The sequence below is a fragment of the Antedon mediterranea genome, chromosome 1 (assembly GCF_964355755.1).
Source record: "Antedon mediterranea chromosome 1, ecAntMedi1.1, whole genome shotgun sequence".
In the NCBI taxonomy this organism is placed as follows: domain Eukaryota; kingdom Metazoa; phylum Echinodermata; class Crinoidea; order Comatulida; family Antedonidae; genus Antedon; species Antedon mediterranea.
Window position 1 is genome coordinate 33,317,401 of NC_092670.1, and position 21,433 is coordinate 33,338,833.

A 21,433-nucleotide genomic window follows, 5' to 3' on the forward strand; every position below is an offset into this window, starting at 1 on the left:
CGGCAGACAGTGATTAATTTACTTTTGGTAATCCTTGGCCACATGTGCATATAGACATAAAATAAAAGATACACATACTCGCTGCCGCTACAATTACTTCGTGAAATAGGGAAGTTCTCGTTTAATCTTTCTATTTGATTAGAAGAACAATGTTATACAAACTGTTATTAACGTAAATGCATTAGGCTTACAGTGTAACTGGGACTAGCCCACGAAAGACAAAACAAAAAAGGAAAACCATAATTTAAATAGCTTAATTTATTTAAAAATGTGAATTTAACATGATTGTCAAGAGTCAATATATGTTTAAATGTGAAAGTGTGCCACCCGATAACATTATATCTATGTAAAACACATTAGATATTGAGATACTACAAAGTAAAACATCCGAAGTCTGTCTAAATCATGTTGACCAGATTATATTTTGACGTCAATCTAAAAATTCTTAACAGAATTTTAAAAAGATGTATTCGCATTGGAATGTGTAGTGTGCAAACAAAAAAACTAACTTGCTTGGGATAACATTAATTTACACCGATATCTACACATTTATTTTTCATTAGTACATAATACAGTATTTGTCCAAAATCTATATTTACAATTATTCATCTATAAATGTCAATCTTGGTACATCGTACCATAATTATATCCATATTGGAATAGTGAGATTGCAACCTAATTTTCCCATAGGGAGTGAGATCTTTTTTGAACTGGGAAGTGAGATTGCAACCTCGCTCTTCTGTGGGAAGATTGAAAAAGAACCCAGATTGAGATCTTCCCTGAAGTTGACAGTGAGAGTATAACCGTACTATTCTATGGGGAATGAGATCTGTCATTGAACAGGACAGTGAGATTACAACCTCACTTTTCCATGGGGAGTGAGATCTTTCCTTGAACTGGACAGTGAGATTACAACTTCACTCTTCCATGAAGCGGGTGAGATATTTCCTGAACTGGACAATGAGATTACCTCACTCTTCCGTAGGGAGTGAGTGGGATCTTTCCTTAAACTGGACAGTGAGATTACCTCACTCTTCCATAGGGAGTGGGATATTTTCTTGAACTGGACAGTGAGATTACAACTTCAATCTTCCATGAAGCGAGTGAGATATTTCCTGAACTGGACAGTGAGATTACCTCACTCTTCCATGGGGAGTGGGATCTTTCTTTGAACTGGACATTGAGATTACTGTACAACTTCAATCTTCCAAGAAGCAGGTGCGATCTTTTCTGAACTTGACAGTGAGACTGTTTCCCTTAAATGAAGAGAGATTATAATCATCTCACTCTTTCCTGAACTGGAGAGTGAGATTACAACCTCTTCTATTGGCCTTTCTTCAAGCTTTGCCGCATAATCGATGATTCAATCATAGACCAGTTCCAGTAAGTGTAGACAACTAAACAATATTGATTATATTCTATTAAATCAGTGCTATTAAACTAATGGTGAAGTGTTTTCTTGTATTTTATTTATTATTATTTAAATCATTTATTATCCCTTAACCTTTTTCTGATCTTGGATCCCAGATTTGGGTTCTGAAAAATAGACTAGTAACTAGGTACATTTCGTAGACTATCACCAGTTTTTGAGCGTAATGTCTAATCCTGCTGAAAACCCAATCTATATCCTCATTAAAAATTGATACATTTTATAAGCCTAACTGTTTACAAGCCTGCATAATACACATTCACAAATGATAAAACCAATATTAAAAATAGTAATTTAGAATTTAAAATTATCAAGGTTATACAATTATTGCAGAAATGTAGTTTTTTATCTAAAATTAATATTATATACAATGCATTTTTAAAATATAGTTTTTATCTGTAGTAAATTCACACACAAAATATTCACACTCTATATCACACATTGTCCAATTTACACTGAAAGACAACTTTAATCTATATTGCTAAAAAAGAATTGAGGAAATAATCATTATTGTTATTACTTTAGGTGTGTTATATAACAAATAATGAAGGTTTTATGTTCGTGCAATGGAACAAACAATTTCATTCAGTGAAAGATGCAAATTTGTTCTATTTTCAATTGGCTTAGGTTTTGAAAAATATAGCCTTTCATCTTCCACATACCATTGCACTTATAAACATTCATTATTTGTATATTAATGTAATCTATCTTCCTAAAAGGAATGCAAGCATCCAGTTTTAAATATCAAAACAATAGGTATGTATACTAAAGAATTCAATCAACTCTTAAAACAACTTCTATAGCAAGAGACTTAACCCCAACCATTCAGTAATGTTATAAGAGTATACACCCAAAGCTGGTTTCTAAACTAAATTAAAATACAAGATTAACTATTTAAAGTACACAAGAGAAAGAGCACAACACATTATGGTACAAATGATCCCGTCTCCAATATCTCCTTTATTTCCAAACCAGTTTGTTGCTCTATGTCATTGCCACGCTCAAATTGTATTGATGTTATTACTCCATTGTCTTTCACTAAATCCAAAAGATGTCTGCCATCATCTCTGGATAGTTTATTCCCTTCAATATTAAGCTCCAACAAAGACTCGTTGTCGACAAGTCCTTGTAGAAGTGAAGCACTTGACTCTCCTCCCATCTGACAATCACTGACACTCAGAGACTTAAGGCTTGCATCAGTCTGGAGAACATCTGCTAATTGCTTCCATCCATCAAGGGCAATGTCAGGATTGGCACTTACATTCAGGTTTGCAACACCAGAATTGGTCTTTAAGAACTTTGAGATTTCCTCCAATCCTGATGTGCCAATTTTACAATCGGTAAAATCAACCTCTGACAGCTTTGACTTCTTTCCATCTTCTATTTGGTCTTTTTGGTGGTCAGCCAATGCTCTTATGATCGTTTTGACACCTCTGTCGCCAATAGGGTTTCCACGCAATCTATGTAATAAAAACATTTTATATATATATATTCATATTTTAAACTTGAAAATCAAAAAAAGGATTATTGTATAGTGAAATAAGGTCACCCACATTCAATTTAATAATGAAGTTCAACTTTGTATTGTGGGAGGCCAGGAGACAAACAAAGCAGTTCTCAGAGCATGGCACAAATTATAAGCATACTTGAAAATATATGCGAAAATGAATAAAGAAGAATCTGGTGCATAGATTGTGAATGAAATCAGATAATTTACAGGAAAGACATGACTAATACAAGGCAAAGTAAATATCTTACATTAAGGATTCAATGTTCTTGCTCTCTGGCCTTTTAAGAGCCTTTGCAACCTTACGAGCACCACGTGGAGACAGGTCGCTCTTACTAAAATTCAGAGTCTAGAAAAAAAGAAAATTCACAATTTGAATTGATATAACAATAATCTAGGCATAAGATATTGTTGCTGAAGTAAGGTGTAAATGATGTCATGTCATGTTCCAATTCCAGTTATTATCTTTCAAATTTAAATAACTTGTTACAATAACACACCTTCTCTTCCTTTTTCTCTGCATCAGAGTCAGATGATGAGCTGCTTATGCTGCTAGTAGAGCTTCCACTGCTTGAAGCAGAGCTAGGCCGTCTGTCACTGATCTTTTGCTTGGACTCTACTATTGTACTTTCTTCAATAACTGGTTCCTTAGTCTCAGTATCCGGCTCAGTCACATGAGGTGTTTCTGTTGACATCTGCTCTGAATGGCCATCCTTCTTAACATCAGTTTCAGATTCTCTTATGGCAGAGGGTCCTGCAGTCTCTGGTGGACTCTGTCTTCCTGTGTTACTTCTCAAACTACTGGCAGATCCCATTGATGTTGGTTCTTTCACATCTTCTGAAATGATATAAATATTAAGTATACAGTACATAAACTATGTACCAGTAATGAACAATTACTGAATAATAAAAGCGTGTAATTTGAGAAGTTAATAATTTTGGTAAAATGGTATACATACCTTTATCGCTTTCTTTCTTTTCTTCTTTTGATTCATGAGGTGATTCTTCGTCCTGATGTTTTTCATCATTGTGTTCTTCCCCATTGTTTTCATTTAGTATTCCAGCATTATCTTGCTTAGATTCTTCATTAGGTACACCATTAAGCTGTTCATGCATTACATTTTCTTTGTCTGAATTTGTTGTACTCATAGTCTTAACTTGTTGCTGTTGTCTTCCAATTCCAGCTTGTTCCGTCAAATCCTCTTCCTTTGTATCTCCACCATCACCATTGCTTGCAACATCTTTAATATTTTCGTTGTCACTATGATTGGCCTGGTCATGGTCATCCTTCACTTTGTGACTGCTTTCTGGTTCATTGTTAACAACAATACTTTCTTTATCCCTTTCCTCTTTACCTTCTTCCTTTATATGACTTTCTATGCTCCTTTCATTTTCTCTGTCCTCTGTATCAGAATGCATTTTATTTTTATGTTCTTTTACAGAGTTCTCATCAGACTTAGAATCATCTTTGTCCCTTTCTTCTTCAGAGTCTGTAGCTACAACATCCTCTGAATTGTAATGTCCAAAAGATGTTTTACGACCTTCAACCTTTACGGAATGGACGCTACCAGAGGTTGCACTGACTGATTTTATACTTTCTGAAAATACATGGAACAAATAGCTATATAATTAATCAACTATGATGAACGCTTCCTTAGAGCAGAAGAAATAACTTCATATAACATTCATATTTGAAATAAATCTTAGAATTCTCAACAAGTAGAAAAACAAATAAATTTAGTTGTATATTTTATATACACACACTAACAATATATGTTGAAAATCAGTTTTTTAATCTATATGTAATTAATACTAACCAGGTTCTGATTCTTCAGCATAATCAAACTCCTCTTCCGCAAGTTGTTCATCATTCTTATTAGAGGTACTTTCAGAATTTACCACTACTGGCTTTTCTGCCATTGATTCTTGATCACTACTCACATCTCTCTGTACATCGTCCATGTTCTCTTGATTTAAGTTTTCATTATTACTTGCTCCTTCATGACTAAAATTCTCTTTCTCAATTATGTATGATGAAGTACTTCTTTTATCTTCATCTTTTTTCTCATCTTCATCAGAAATTGTACTTCTTCTTTCAGCTTCTTCATTATCTTTTTCTCCTTCATCTGCTGAGCTCTCTTTTGTGTTTTTTTCTTCTACATTTGGTTCATCATTTTCCGATTCATCAATTTTTCTTTTGAGTGTTTCCTCTTTTTCATTATCTCGCTGTTGTTTTATTTCACTGTCGGGTGCTTCCTCAATGCTTTCATTATCAGATGTCTCTTTAATACTTTCTCTATCAGATGCCTCTTTTACGCTTTCTCTATCAGATGTCTCATTTATACTTTCTCTATCAGACATTTCTTTCACGCTTTCTCTATCAGATGCCTCTTTTACACTTTCTCTATCAGATGTCTGTTTCATGCTTTCTCTATCAGACTTCTCCATAGTACTGTCATTATCAGAAGTATGTTGTTTGTTATTAGAATCTTGTTCGTCTTCTGACGACTTTCTTCTACTCTCAGCATCTGAAGTGTTTGTAATTTCATCTTTCCTTGCATCAGTTTTATTATCTTCCTGCACTGTCTCTTTCTCACTCTTAATGTCAGAATTTTCTTTCTCATTCGAAGTCTCTTTAACTTCCTCTTCTTCAAAGAATTCATTCTCATAATCATCTGGAAAAAACAATTTCTAAATAACATTTGGTAATAGGTTATGTTTATTTTTAAGTTGTTAAGATGTGACAATGTGTAGGTTGAACAATAAAAATGGGTGATTTACAGAAAAAATATTGTTTTAGAAATTATTATTATCATTTTATTTGCAAACGTTCCTGTCAATAATAAGAGGGTAAAGGACAAATACAATCATTGTGGTGGTAACCATTAATACCTTCAGCAGCCTGTTCCTGTTCTATGATATCATCTTTTTCATCCTCCTTCAGATCATCTGCTTCTTTTTTCTCTTCATCTTCATCTTTTTCAAAATCATCATCATTGTCATAGGATGTTCCTGCATCAACTACAAGATATGAAACAGAAATAAAAGATAGATTAGAAAAATCAGTATTTAGAAATGTTATGAACATAATTTCAAACCATGTTGAGCATGTTTTTGAAAAACCATCAAGAAAAATGTCTTGTTTTCCATAAAAAGGAAATCAATAACAATTTAATATGATGGGAAATAAAACAGGTTACTACAGGGTAAAACAAATACATTTCTTCATGATCATACATAAATCATACAGAAAAGTTCAACACTGATGATGGGAAATAATTTCCTGAACATATGTACAGTACAACTAAAATCTGAAGTGGTATTTATTACATTACCATACCATATATATGCTTTATATTCACACACAATTTCACTGGGATGGAGTAATATAATTCTATTCAAATATGCTGTAAAGTATAGCATTCATTATTAACCTAAAATGTGTTTCAAAAAATGAACATACAAAATATATACATTTATATTCTATTTTTATGTGAAAAACCATAAAAACTGACAATAAAGAAATTATGAATTGTAAGGAAATAGTTCATGACAATAAAAAAAGTATACAAAGAGAAATTGATTTTTATATTTTTCTATTCAATTTTATATCGCACTAAATCGCCTTAATATTCAAAAGCAACTTTGAAAAATTGTTTATTTAGTATCTATAGCAACATACAATTTCTACTCAAATTAAGTATCAGAATAATGTTATTTTAATTTGATACAATGAAACTGAATGTTATTGAAAATACAAATTATAGACAGAATGACTATGAAAATCTTAATTAAAACACAAAGATCAATCTACCAAAGAGGGTTCTTAAAACCATTCTCTGTTTACTAATATAAGCACATTCATAAATTTGTCTAAATGTATCATAAATAAAAAATAATAAAATTTTGTTTTAAAAATGTATTTTTTGCTGATTCTAATTCATACATTGTCAATGTCAGTGAACACACTACACAGTTTGAGCCCTCATAAGATACCTATATAAAATGATATATATTACAATTTATTAGACTTTATTACCAGAATAATAGCGTGGATGGTGGTAGACTCCAAAAGCCAGAAACCGATTAATTATGTCATTAATAAACAAAAATTAAAAAGAGTTGTATACAATTGTGTCGTTTCTTTGTGAACCAGCCAATCAGCAATTAGTATTTTAATATCGGTGCAAGAAGCGTGGAATTATGAAATTGCCCTAAGGCAGCCAAGTTGCTATAGTTACTGCGAATAATATTAAAGCAATTATTTTATGTATTTGTCATCAAGAAGATAAAATTATGCACAAAAGAACATAATAATCTGCAACATCAATGATATCAAACTTTATTATTCTGACAGATAAATTAACTATCACCGAACAACAATAAATATTAATTGACACCCACAGCATGTGTCATTTATTCAGTAATTTGCCTATGGATTTATTATTGAAAATATATATATTTTTATATTCTAAATATGTCTAATTTCAACAGAACAATTTTGTTTTCTTCCTTCAATATAATATATTAAACAAATAAGTGTAAACAAATTAAGAATTCTAATTAAAATGAGAGAAGGGAATTAAAGGAAGTGAGTAGATGCCTGGGAAGATACAAATCTTGTGTTGGGCCAGTGAGCAATATCCTACAGTAATAAATACTTTTTTAATACCTGATATTAACATGAGTTAATATATTTTAAATATTTTAGATCAGGAGAGAAAGATATATCTACAAAAAAAATACCGTTTGAAATATAACTACTGTTATTTTACATTCTTATAATATATCGCTTAATTAACCTGTTTATTTTGTATCAAAAACGTATGGAAACCTCCATAATGTTGCAGCAGCTAGTAATCAGCGCAGTTGTGTTTTGATCTTACCAGGTACTCATTTGTACACATGGGTGGAGAGAGAGAGAGAGACAAAACGTAGTTGTGTTTTATAATCTCAAAACAAGTAATGCATCAAGCATTCAACTAAAACTCCCGATCTTGCAATTATAAGTCTAACATTGAATACAGTACGAGACACACTCTCACATACATTACTGTTCTGCATCGTAAATTAATGTAACCTATAAATACTTCATACACAACAGTAAGGAAAATGTCTATTGTAATTATTGATTAATAATTTATAACCTAATTATTGATTGTATTGTAATAATTTTTTACTATTAGTACGGAAAAGAGAAATTATAATATTTGCGGATTCAAGTATTTTGTAATCTCGTGTAAATGGTTGAGTTTAATTTTAGTCATTCCATTTTGTTATTTAACTGATAGTGTTCTATTAAAATGCTAGTGGTGGTTTCTGATGAAAATTTGAATAGAAGATTGAATATTAATTTTTTATAAAGATATATAATAATTTTATTAAACTGTTTTTATATGCACATGTATCTGTCAACCTTTTTCATAATTTACTGAGTTACATATTCAACTACCTAAAAAAGTAACAGTAATGAATTATTTTAAAAAGTAATGCAAAATTCAACTCATTTACAATGTATGCACCAATAATATCAAATATACTATCACGTGATCTACCAATCAAAAGCCTATAAGACAGTTACCATAGCAGCAGCCTGACAATATGGAAATTACCATTATCAAGATGAAATCAATAGTAATTTTGACTTATGATGCTAACATGAAAGGTATGACATTGAATTCATAAATTATTACATTCAGTATAGTTCACGGCAATAGAATCATCAAACAGCAGTCATTCACTGTATGTAATAGTTTGTAAGATGTGGATAAAAACAAACTATAGATTTCTAGCAGCATTTTTATGAAACATAAAATATGCTATAAAATGTCCTGCCATTATTAAAAAATAGCTGCTATTATTAAAAAATAGCTACCATTATTGAATGCAACAGACACCAGTAATACATAATATATACATACATTAATACAACCTGACACTGACAGTAATATATATTAAATATTTGTTAAATCATTTATTAAACATATAATAATCTGATATTTGTATGACATTTAAATATGTAGCATTTTTTCACATTAAACCAGGTTACACACTACTCCTAGGGGCTACTAATTTTATAAGTAGATTAGTAAAGGTTTCAAATATTACCAATTAAGGGTTCTGTTAGCAAAATATTCCATAGCATTACTGAAACTACTGAATTACTGGGTGAACATAAATAAAGAAATTTAGACAAAACTGACAAAGCATCAAAGAGAAAAGCTAATTTTGTATACAGTACAGGACAGAATTATTGCAAAAATCCCAACGCATTCAACACGTTGTCGTTGCGTTGTGTTTGCGTTGCGTTGAACGGCTTTCAACGTTTAGTTGTTTATTCAACGAAAGTCATTATCAGCATGTCAAGTAAAACAATTAGTTATTTCAACGCTAGCTGCTGCAGCACTAGACTGGCCGATTGCACGCCTGAACGATCAGTAACAACAACAGGCAAAATACCTATCGGCAGTCACTACCAGATATTTTAATATAAATAAAATATATATGAAGCTTAGATATATTTTTAAGTATTGAACGGACAGTTACCAAATAAAACACACAGTGATATTTCCCAGTGTTTAGTGAAGGAAAACATCGAATAATAAGGTCGATGCCAAGTCTAACAGTTAACACTGTACTGTAGGCCTTCCGGGGGAAAACACGATCTCACGTCGTAAAATCAAACAACGTGGAAATTACTGACATCAACACACGAGGCCGCCACCCTGGTTTCCTCAAGAAAAACACCACGTGTGTTATGACGTATTTAACGATCGTTAATGACGACGAAGTAATTAATTTTATTTAGGCCTACATTTTTTAGCTGTTCGAGATTCAAGAGATAAAGTTAAAATATTGTTTCTCTATTTTGGTTTTTATTTTATAATTGTCCCATTGTTTGTTGTAATGTAATTTGAAAGAACTAAAAAATTTGACGTGTCCGACACCCATGAACCAATTTAAATCTTTATAAATCGAACAACATTACATTTTTAAGTACAAAAAGCGTTTTGAATACGTTAACAATAGAGCGTGTTGAATGTGTTGAACCCGTTGACCGTTCATTGACGACGTTAAACAATTGAATCCCATAGCGTTCAACGCGTTGAAAACGTTGCGCGTTTTGAAAAGCATCACACTGTAAACTGATTAAAATGTTGGCTGTTCGCTCGCATATTCTCGCAACTCCCATGCCATTCATACCGTTTCAGGAGGAGGCCAATATAATTATATTAAGAAACAAAACAATAGTATGTTAAAGAGAAAACGCCTAAACCTCGCCTGTAATAATATATTGTCTTGCATCAGAATAAAGTGGTTCTTTATTCTGAATTGTTTGGTTATTCAAATATTTGTGGGTTACACCTTGGCGTGAATAATATGGTATGGCACAGGTTTTGATTTTAAAGAAAACGCCTAACATTGCCTATTGTCATCAAATTGGTCATTCCTATTTCTTGGTTATTATATTTAACGCTTTTCTCTGCATGGGTTACGTTAGGCATCACAATAATTAATTTATAATATAATACATGATATAAATGATATATTTATGGATAATAATAAAACTAAACGATTTTTTCCCTTTTAATTACGCGTTATTTCATAATGAATGAACTCTTCACCTTTCGATCAGTTCGTCCCTCACGTCACGAAAAGCATGCGTGAAAAAGACGACAACCATGCTGGATCAACCATGCTGGATCGTTATGTTGGTGGTGTATTGTTGCCTTCCATGGCGGCGGGTGTAGGCTACGTTGTTTTTATAAATCGAGAAAAATGTAGTACAGTACTGCGAAGTTTTTAGTTTGGAAATAATTAATTACGATGTGACCTAGCCTCCAAGATTCACCGCCGCCTTAACTTTGGTATTTAATACTCCAGTTAATATAGGCACACAGTAATTAAGGACATGACCACTACTTTTAACTGCGATGGCAGACGCGGCTCATATACACACGGGGCCTACTCGTTAGTAGTAGGCCTAGCCTAGTGTAATATATTAAGCTAGGTTTCCGCGGAAAAATACACATTATGTTTGTTTTCTTAAATATTTGTAATACTGTATTTTATACTATTACTACTACTACTACTAATACACACTGGCAATCTGTAAATACCATACGAATCCGATTGTTCGTTATTTCAACGCAAACTCAACGCAACACATTGTGTTGGTTGAATAAACAGTTCAACGAACTCAACACTTTCAACGCCAACGGACAACGCAGTTTCAACGCGTTGTCAACACTTTAACAATGCGTTGAATGCGTTCAAAATCTGCAATAATTCTGTCCGGTACTGTAATTAATCATTACAATCTTCCCAATCATTATCATTATCATAATCACTATCATAATTTGTCTCACCTGCACCCTCTTCTGTCTTTTCCTCATCTTCAATGTCAGCTTGCGTTGATTTTGCATCAGTCACCAATTCAGACTCAGGCTCTTCTGGAGGGAGTTCGGTCTGCGTTCCTTTGTACCTGTCTCTCTCGCGTTTTGCCAGCTCAGCCTCAACGAGACATCTAGCAAAAAGGTTATAAATCAAATATTATTTCTTTTTGTAAACTGATGTTCTATAAGGAAGGATATTTTTTCCTACTTCTTAGTGAACACTGTAATATCATGAAATTCCTTTTTTTCTGAGGGATATAGAATGGAAACTTGGCAATTTCTCATAAACAAAACTATGTGTTCATAGTAAATTTTGAAATTAGTTTAGACCTTTAGCACCATGATAATACTACAGTAGGTATGTATACTACTACTAAGCTATACTGTACACAAACACACACAATTTGAGTTTACAGTTTTTGTTTACATTTTTTTTTATCTAACGGAAAAATGATTCAAAATGTTTTTATCTATAAATGCTTACTTGTAACATGGTGAAGCGCCCTCTACACTGACGTATCTGAAATGACCTCTCCTTCCACCAAGGATGACACCTGGTTTGTATTTGTACTCGCAACAGGCACTGATTGTCAGAACTTGAACTCGATTTACATAGAACGTCATGCCAAACGGGTAGCCTCTGTGGCGTCTTGATGTAAACACACAATCAGCTAACAAAAAAAGAATTTTACAATTATAATTGTTACCTACTTAAAATTGGTTTTACTTTTGCTTTGTAAATACAAACAACTAATAATAAATAAATGTTTTTTTAATTGCATGGGATAGCCATGCATTAATTTTGATTAATAGTTAAAAGGGCACAAGTTTGTAGTTGTTAGCACCCAGTGGAAAGAGCAGAAACAAAAATGCACAACCAAAATTATTTTCAATTTTCAAAGCATATGAATCAAGCTAAAATAAATAATTTTATAAACATCCCATAATAACAACTAGCTAATTAAAAACTTACTTCCTGGTTCAACCCATCCTTGAAACACGGTAAGATTCTCGCCTCCACAGTGTTGTTGACATATCATGACCTCATCACGGTTATCTTCCTTCTCATACGATACCTTAAAGCTCTGCCCTCTATAGCGTACTGTCACGTCACACATAGTCTGTGGTTGAGTGGCATGAGAGTAAGCTGGCTCTTTACGATGCAATGAGGATCCTCCTCCCTGTAGAGAAACATTACAAGACTGCCATATCTCTCAAATAAATTATTATTTAATTAACTATTAGGACTACAGGTAATGCTAGTTAAGCACAGGCAATCAGGCAATCACCTTCTCTGTTCTCAAATAAAAAATAAACGATAATGGTTTTAATCAATTTGTTTTAAATTACATTAGTGTAGAACCCCTATTACTCTGGTACCAAAGTAATAGTAAGGTGTTCCTTGAATAGGGGTTGACTGTAGTGTAAAAATATATATTTTCCCTTGTTTCATTAGAAAATGTCCGCTTAATAGAGGTGTCCCAAATTATGTTGCTGTACTGTATAGACATTTTTGAAATGCATTACATAGTCAATATTAAAAATGTAATAGACTTACGCGTGTTGACTGAGCCTTTATGCGTTTTCCATCTTTACTGTAAATAGGTCTTCGTCCATTACGGCCAGATGCTGATCGACCACCTCTGGCACTCTTTGGTGGCTGAGGTGAAAGGGCATAGTCCAATTTGTATGGTGATTTGCCGCCTGTGTCTGGTTCCTCTGTCATGTGCAATGAAGCACTGTTCAAAGCATGTGAATCAAGCTAAAACATATTTTTAAAATAATTTAATTTGAACATCCCACAATAATGTGAATAAATTTTAAAAAATACATAAAGCTCTATCTACACTATTAAACTTTATGTGCCCATATATGGACGCGATGATATCATATCAATACCATATTTGGGCACAGCACACTTTTTTTGTCAAACTTGTTTAGGAAAACTACTTTTGCTTTAAAATATCAAAGATTTTCACATCCTTGTTTATTGTATACTATTATTCTACCAAAGAAAAACTACAAAATAAATTAGAAAAACGTAGAATAGAAATAAATTCCATGTTTTGTTGTACAGTAGTATTGTACTACAATAATTAATACATTTTTTAAATAACTAAATTCCTATCTTTGAATAGTCAACATTATAAAAGAGTATGTTGTAAAAGTAATGTAATTCCATTCAATTATTGTCAAGGGATGTAAAGTAACTTTTATCTTTTCGTATCACGGCTCTCCTTCGGACAGAAGAGCAAGGCTATTGGTTTATCCAAATAGGCTAGGCAAAAAATTAACTAAAATAATAATCAATTGATGAATGAATTAACTATTTGTTAAAATGTATCATATGTCAATTAATCATATAATTATGTATCCTTATTAAGTATTAATTGATAAATGAAAGATTTTAATACATACACCCTTTAAACATGATGAATCCAAGTCCTGGCTATCACTGTCGGTATCATGTTTTACACGGTGCACTGGAAATCCGTCTTTGTCGACATACACAGATGACTAGAAAGAAATACAAATCAATAACAGAGCTTCTTAATTTAAGCCAAATAAGGAAATTTAGAACAATTTAGAAAGTCAACTTATCATAAAAAGTATTGTATGTATTAAGTACTAAATAAAAAATAATTGCAAGTTTAAAAATGTGAATTAGATAATACAATATAGTTTTAATACAAACTCTGTTATGATGAAAACATTTATAAAATTGCTGCTTATTTTTCAATTAAATCAGATTTGCTTCATTAGAGCAGAATAGTAATCATAAAAAAGGCTGTGGAGTGGCTTGGTGGTTATGATGCTTGACTACCACTGCAAAGGTCCTGGGTTGAAGTCCCGTCACATGTCAGGATTTTTCTAAGGACAAAATTACAACTCCACTCCCAAAGTGTTGTTTATGTAGAGCATCTTGTGTACATGTTTGTCTTGTAAACCTCTGAGGGTCCCTAATGATCAGTAATTGCTGGATGGATCACCCTCATTAAATATGGTAAATGTCAGGATTTTTCTAAGGACAAAATTACAACTCCACTTCCAAAGTGTTGTTTATGTAGAGCATCCTTGTGTACATGTTTGTCTTGTGAACCTCTGAGGGTCCCTAATGATCAGCAATTGCTGGATGAATCATTAAATATGGTAAAAAAAACACAAAAAATAAATTAACAGCTGGTTGCATTCAATCATAAATCAGTCATTTGAATTTGAATATTGAATATGAATTCAGCATACTGCAGTTTCATTTCAGTAAAATAAAATATAAATTTATAAATCAGTACTTTTTGGGTAGACTCATTAGTCTCTAATGAGAAAGCCACCACTGGACTGAAACTTAACTTAGCTGAATTCTTGTTAGAATTTTTATATTTCTAATTTGCTCATATAAATAAATGAATAGTGTAATGTTTTATGTTATAACTTATACCATCTACTATTCCTATCTCAAAATGCTGGATCCACCATGTCAGACAACCCATAACATCAAATACAATTTTGTTTCCTTCTATTGACTATTATATTATGTATTGTGTTATGTGATGATAATTAAATTTCTTATCGATTTTTAAATAAACTATAAAAATATAATCAATTGTTAGCACAAACTACAATACCTGGGCTGTCGTAAAAGTTTCCTTAAGACACTATTATGGTACTAATACAATTGTTACAAAGATAAAATGCACATTCTTTGTCATTGATCATCATATTATTATTACCCACAAACAAAGAGCATTATTTTTTCTTAACAGCAGTAGTTAGTAGTTCCTCAGGGTACTGTCAACGCACCTAAATTATATTCCTTGTATACGGCCGATTACAGATCTTTAAATGATGACCTTTGTCCCGTTGGTAAATTCGCTGATGACACTTGTACTATTGGTCTCATAGTTTCAAACAATGATGAACATTATCGTAGCGAAATACAAAGATTTGTTAAATTTTGTGACGATAATTATCTCCAAATAAATGCATCTAAAACAAAGGAGATGATCATTGATTTTAGGACTAAACATAAATTTAATTTTCAACCAATCACTATCAAAGGTAAAGAAATTGAAATTGTTGACCAGTACAAGTATCTAGGTATTGTTTTCAATGATAAACTGAATTGGGGAGACCATATAGACTTCATCAGCAAAAAATTAAATCCCAGAATGTATTGTATGAGAACTTTATATAAATTTAACTCCTGTGATTTGATGTTACTTTTGTTCTATAGTTCCGTTATATGTAGTGTTTGGGACGTACTGCCTCTCCTGTTGGGCTGGTAATGTTACCGGAGGGAATAAAGGACGCCTTGAAACTTTCATCCGTCGGGCTGGTAAAATGATTGGTCTGGAACTGCCTTCCATTACCGATGTGCACCTAGAACACCTCCAGAAAGATTTTGAACGCATTGAGTCGGATGCCTCTCATCCTCTCCACAAAGTGATCATAGACCAACTTAATCCAAGTGGTAGATTGAGGCTCATATATATATATGCCAAATCCTTTATTCCCTCCGGTATCATCAAGTACAACAGAAAGTCAAGAAGATAATTTTATCTTGTATTTTTTGATGTTTTTATATGAATGGTTTTATGCTATATTTGTTTTTATTGTGTTTTCTTGTTATTATGATGAGCAATGAATTTCCTTTTTGAGGATCAATAAAAGTTATCTTATCTTATCTTATCTTATTAGATCATAGCATAATGAATACTAGGCCTACTATGCAGAATAACAAAGCACTCAAAACACTAAATTTTAGAATTAACCATTTTAATATCCCTGGTTTAAATTAAAATGGAAATACATTTGAATTTTAAGAGAACAAGAAAATTCATGATAAGAGGAGAAAATTAATAAAAGGATTAAATTCTAAAAATAGAAGAAAATATAGTCGTAGAATGTAACATACAGTAATACAGTAATGTGAAACTAGACTATATAATTTAACATGTCTTTTTTTTACCTTTTTCTTGCTAGACTTTGGTCGTTTTGATGGTGCTGTGTATGGTCGTCTGCTACCAGGGGGATGGCTGGGAGTCGGTTCAACGGCCGATTTAGGTCGCCTGGAGCGAGGGGACAAGTATGGCACAATGTCTTCATCTCCTTGATGAGCCTTTTCAAGCTGAAAATGAAATTGCAAATTTAATTAATCAACTCATTTTTTTTTAACGGAAATATGCAGCTGTAAAAATGAATGCAAAACACATTATTATTAATATTAAGGAGAGGAAAGAAGTAAAACCAATAATTTGCACTGTCAAACTGTCATAATGTTTTTCACTAATACAGTATGTTTACCAACAATGTTGAAAAGAGCTTCATTTTATTCCTACTGTAGCTCATTAACAGATGAAACATCAAATCAAAAACATACATTATACTACTGGAAACACAAAATTACTCTACAAAATACATTTTTCTTTACTCTTTAACTTTATACAATTATTTAGCAAGCTTTTTAAGGATAATTATAATACACATTGTTTATTGCAGAAACTCATAAACTTTTAGATTAAAACAAACTAAATCATGTTATTGTAGTAAAAAATTGTAGTTACTGCAGTAACTGCAGTAGAGTAATTGTCTACTGGTTTATGGTTTCATGTAACACTTACCCTGACTCTTCGAACCAACTCAATCTTTGCAATCTCCTCCAGTTTCTTTTTAATGTCACTCTGGCGATAGCGCTCTATATCAAGAGCCTTGTGCACGATGGCCTGCGCAAGTAGATCTCGAACATGTTTCTGATGCTCCTTACGGGCCATATTAAGCCTGTACGTTGTTTCTGTTACGAGGTCTCCACTTTTGGAGATCAGGCCGGCCCTGCGAAGGTGTCTCCGCATTCGGGTATTGTTGAAATAGCCAGCTAAGTGCTTGTCCTGCAAGCTGTTGTAGCTTGACAGCGGTCTGAAACAGAGTAGAATATACTCTAAGTATAATTAAATTAACAAGAAAAACCAAACAACATGAAATTATAATTTCATAATAACATATTTAAACCAAATTAATGTAAATAATTTTGTACTTGAGTATTGTCATTTTAAAATTAAACTACTGTAGGCCTACATCTTCTTCCTTTCAAACTCTTCCTTGACACATGACTTCCAGTTATTTTCACACAACATTTTAGTAAATGGAATTTGTCTCCTAATACGTTTTATAAAATGTTGATTAGTCTCCTGCAAAAGTGTATGCTTTCTCCTATCACATAGTTGACACACAGGCTTATGCGAAAAGCCATAAGGCTTACGCTCCGACATGTTTAGAGACATGTTGAGTATGCTAGCATACTTAGCAGTGATTGAGCTTTCTGCTTTGCTAGCTTCCTAACGAATGGACTCTGTTACTATGTAATTATTAGCTAATTATCACATTTTTTCAGAATCCAATGAGATAATAATGCTCTTCTTCAAAATCAAGGAATAATGCTTTTGAAGGACAAATACTTCTCTACAGTAGTACATAATCTATGAGTCGATTATAATGAAGTAAATGAAATTGCTTTGTAAAGTGGAATTACTGTACACGGCGATCATTCTATAATTAGCATCTTAAAAGCATAATGGTGGTGAAAAAGTTTAAAATAAGACATTGATTGATAGTTTGAAAGATAATTTCATACCATGATGATACTAGATAGCAAATAAAAGCATTTTAGAACAATTAGAATGTTAATGCATTTTGTAATTAGGTACAGCAAGATGTTTTAAATGTTAAACAGTTTCAAGTTCTGCTTGTGCATGTTAAGTCACAAGTATCCAGGGTGGTAACGTGACGATTCGGTCCGGGACGATTCGGCCCGGGACTATTCGTCTCGGGACGATTCTGCCCTGAGACGATTCGGCACACTTATATTTATCGGCTTTGATATGCATTTTATAAGCATAAAATAAGCTTTTTTCCCCAAACTTTAATGTCAGAGAGACGATAGGGTAGTACTACTAGGAGTAAAGATGCAATAAAGCAAACATTTTGAAAAATTGTCGAAAATGATCATTTTTTTGTCACGCGAATGACGTAAACAAGATTATATTATATTACTGTATATCAACATTTTCAATATCATTATCAATAAAATACGGATTGTTAAACACCTTTAAAAACTTGATAAATAGCAAAAAAAATTTATATGAATTTGGTCTAAAGTGAGACGTTTCGGCCCACAAAGTGGGATGTTTTGGGCCGAATCATCCCACCAAAAGTTGGGCGAATAGTCCCGGGCCGAATCGTCTCAGGGCCGAATCGTCCTGGAACCTCCAGGGTCATTACAGTATACTGTACTGTTGTGCTAAATAGAAAAAGCCAACTTTATTCCAAACAGCAATATTCAAAAAAGTGCTTACACAGTACTACAGTTACGTATATTAAATTATCATTTATCATTACAACATTTTATTTACTAATAATTATAGAAATTATAACTATAGTGAATCTTTGTACTGTACAATAGTATACTGATTTTTACTATGTCCAGATGACAAAAAATAGGCCTTAATGTCACATATAATACAAAATAACTTGTCCGTACTTTACATTACAGATACAGTATTGTTTGCCATTTAGTTGGTGAATTGGATTGATAATCCACTAACCCCTGAATATACAGTACATAAATATTATATTTGCCCACTACATAGTAGTGTATAAGATGACATGATAATTAACTGAGGTTGGTCAAGCAAATACTGTGCATTAAAATATGACGTCAAGTGAATGAATGAATTATAGCACCAATTCATGCATACACAACATAATTTATCCGCAGGAAATCAATGCAAAAAATCAATTACATATTTCTGTAGGTAGGTTAAATATCAATGTTAAACCAACAACACACTGTAGTGTTAAAGATCCATTATACAGTAGTTTTTTTTAAAGTAATTACAATAATCTTAAATTTCAAAAGTATATTCATTTTTGTTGTTGTCTTTACATTTATTTCTTCTTCTTTTGTCTTTTGTTGTTTTATTTTTTGGCTTACATCATGTACTTATGCTCTGTCTACACTATCAAACTAGTGTGCAAAATGTGCCCAAATATCATATGATATAGTGATACAGTATGACATCATCATGTCCATATGGGCACATCACATATTTTTAATCACATACTGTATTCTGTTAAAAACTGTTCCAGGTATAAAAATATTTCAATGCAATGAGATCTAACCAGGCCAACTACTAATGTATACTTATGATGGCCATCACAGGTTTAGGCTTGTATTTATTCGCTATGCATACACATTTTACAGTATTGATGCAGATAACAATTGCATACATTAGGAGGCTTTAATAGTAAAAATGTATTCAACAAATGCACATAATTCATGGTTATTTTAACCAAAACTGAATACCATATTATCAAGGCTTAAAAGTTAGTACTCTATTCCTACTGGCTAGTATCTAAAAGTAGGTCCTAGATCAGGTTGTGTAAAGGCTTCAAGTCTTATCTTTGTTTGCCAGTCAAATGCAGTAAATCGTGGTAAAGTTGACAGTGGAAATTACGCTTCAATTACTGTAATGTGTAGGTGTAAGTGAATTGTGCCCCCCTTTATCTAATTACACACACCATTCAAAAGTCTGATTTGTTTACGTTTCAGTGTTTAACAAATAATGAAACGTGATGCGTCCAGGCAACCTTCTCAATTATCTTAAGCAGACCATTACGTAGGCAATTATTATGAAGTGCGAAATGGTATTGCTAATGTTATGTACTACTACTGTATGAAATTGAACTTGAAACATAAGGGCAATCACAGGCCTCTTGTCTTTTGATAATTTGCATATATAATGTGTGCTAAAAATTGCATTCAAGAGGGGTCCTCCTAAATACAAAGCCCTACCAAGTCATATCAATTATAACCAAGCCCTAGCAGTATAAAGTGTACAAATTTACATTATACAGAATATAATATTTATAGTGTTACTGTTAATTGCATTTTCATCAAAAAATCATATTTTTTAGGCGATTTTGGTGTAAAAAATGTGAAACAATCAATTATCCCCATGAATGTACAATGCGCTAATAATGCGTGATTGCATCAACTAGTAGTACATAGTATGTTTGCGTTGACATACAGTATGATGGAAAATCTAATGTTGACACTAATTATTAAAATTAAAACACTCAAAATATATTCTATGTTGTATAAATTCATACTGGATGGCTTTGATAATTTATACTGTAAAAGGCCTGGTCTTTTTTAAATTGTACTGTAGTACTGGTACTGGTTCAAATAACCGTCTCACAGAGACATCTGGTAGCCATTGACTTGAAGTTAGCATTTGGATGTGTTACTTTTAAATGTACAGTATGAGAGTGACTACAGTATTACCAAATTGCACAGTCACAAAACAACTTATAAAACAGTTCATATAGGTGTGCTACAAACTACACTCCTCAATACATTCAGTGGTGCTGTGGGTGTGCCGTTTGTTTGGTGTGTAGAAGTTTACCAAATTTAAGTGTGTTGTAAATCGCACTCCACAAGGGCAGTTTAGGAATGTGTTAGGTATAGTAAGTGATCGCACTCGCTCACCTCAAAAGAAAAGACCTGTTGTAGGACTTGGTAGGGCTTGGTATTTAAGAGGACCCTTCAGGAGTGTTGTAAGTGTTTTGTTTGATTAGTGTGTAGAAGTTAAATCGCACACCGCAAGAGCATGTTAGGAGTTTGGTAGGTCCTAAATCATTGTTCCAAAGCGTTTGTGAAGTCCTACAGTAGTGCAGCTCTGATTGAATTATTTAAATAAATTATTTTTAGCCATTACTATTGTTCCAATGCTAATTAGTTGACGCAATTAATTTAAGAATGAAGCCATACAATTACAGTAGAATTTAAAAATGTCTCAGAATTATTCAAATACTATAAGTAGTTAAAAAAACCTTAACAAACATGCTTTCCAACAGGGGGTTCAAATGTTTGGCAAAAAGGAACATGCGAAAAATGATTGTATGCGTGCACTTATAAATATCCATGGGTCATTTCATCTCCCCCCAAAAATCCTACCTCCTTCAATTTTCCTGTAACTTTGTGTACTGTATGATGATAGCGAGTACATTTTAATGTTATCGGACTAGCAGTTTTCAAGATATTGCAAT

The 21,433-nt window shown here is 32.5% G+C and overlaps 1 protein-coding gene across 1 annotated transcript; it reads right to left on the bottom strand.

Moving 5' to 3' along the window:
- Positions 1 to 275: 275 nt before the first annotated feature.
- Positions 276 to 17,595, bottom strand: LOC140044358 (uncharacterized). The gene is made up of 14 exons (XM_072088840.1): positions 17,586 to 17,595; positions 16,951 to 17,264; positions 16,299 to 16,457; positions 13,751 to 13,849; positions 12,891 to 13,094; positions 12,306 to 12,513; positions 11,817 to 12,003; positions 11,306 to 11,463; positions 5,829 to 5,957; positions 4,754 to 5,611; positions 3,896 to 4,534; positions 3,437 to 3,774; positions 3,188 to 3,285; positions 276 to 2,889 (listed from the first exon to the last, which is right to left on the bottom strand). Exons 1-14 carry the CDS (start codon positions 17,593 to 17,595, stop codon positions 2,355 to 2,357), a joined length of 3,936 nt encoding a protein of 1,311 aa, XP_071944941.1. The 3' UTR covers positions 276 to 2,354.
- Between the last annotated feature and the right edge of the window lie 3,838 nt (positions 17,596 to 21,433).

Bases quoted from the DNA above. Each gene is read 5' to 3' on its own strand.
- LOC140044358 (XM_072088840.1), bottom strand. The intron at 11,464-11,816 runs GTAAGCATTTAT...CCTTTTTGCTAG, and splicing joins GGCGCTTCACCATGTTACAA to ATGTCTCGTTGAGGCTGAGC. The intron at 4,535-4,753 runs GTTAGTATTAAT...ATGTATTTTCAG, and splicing joins TGCTGAAGAATCAGAACCTG to AAAGTATAAAATCAGTCAGT.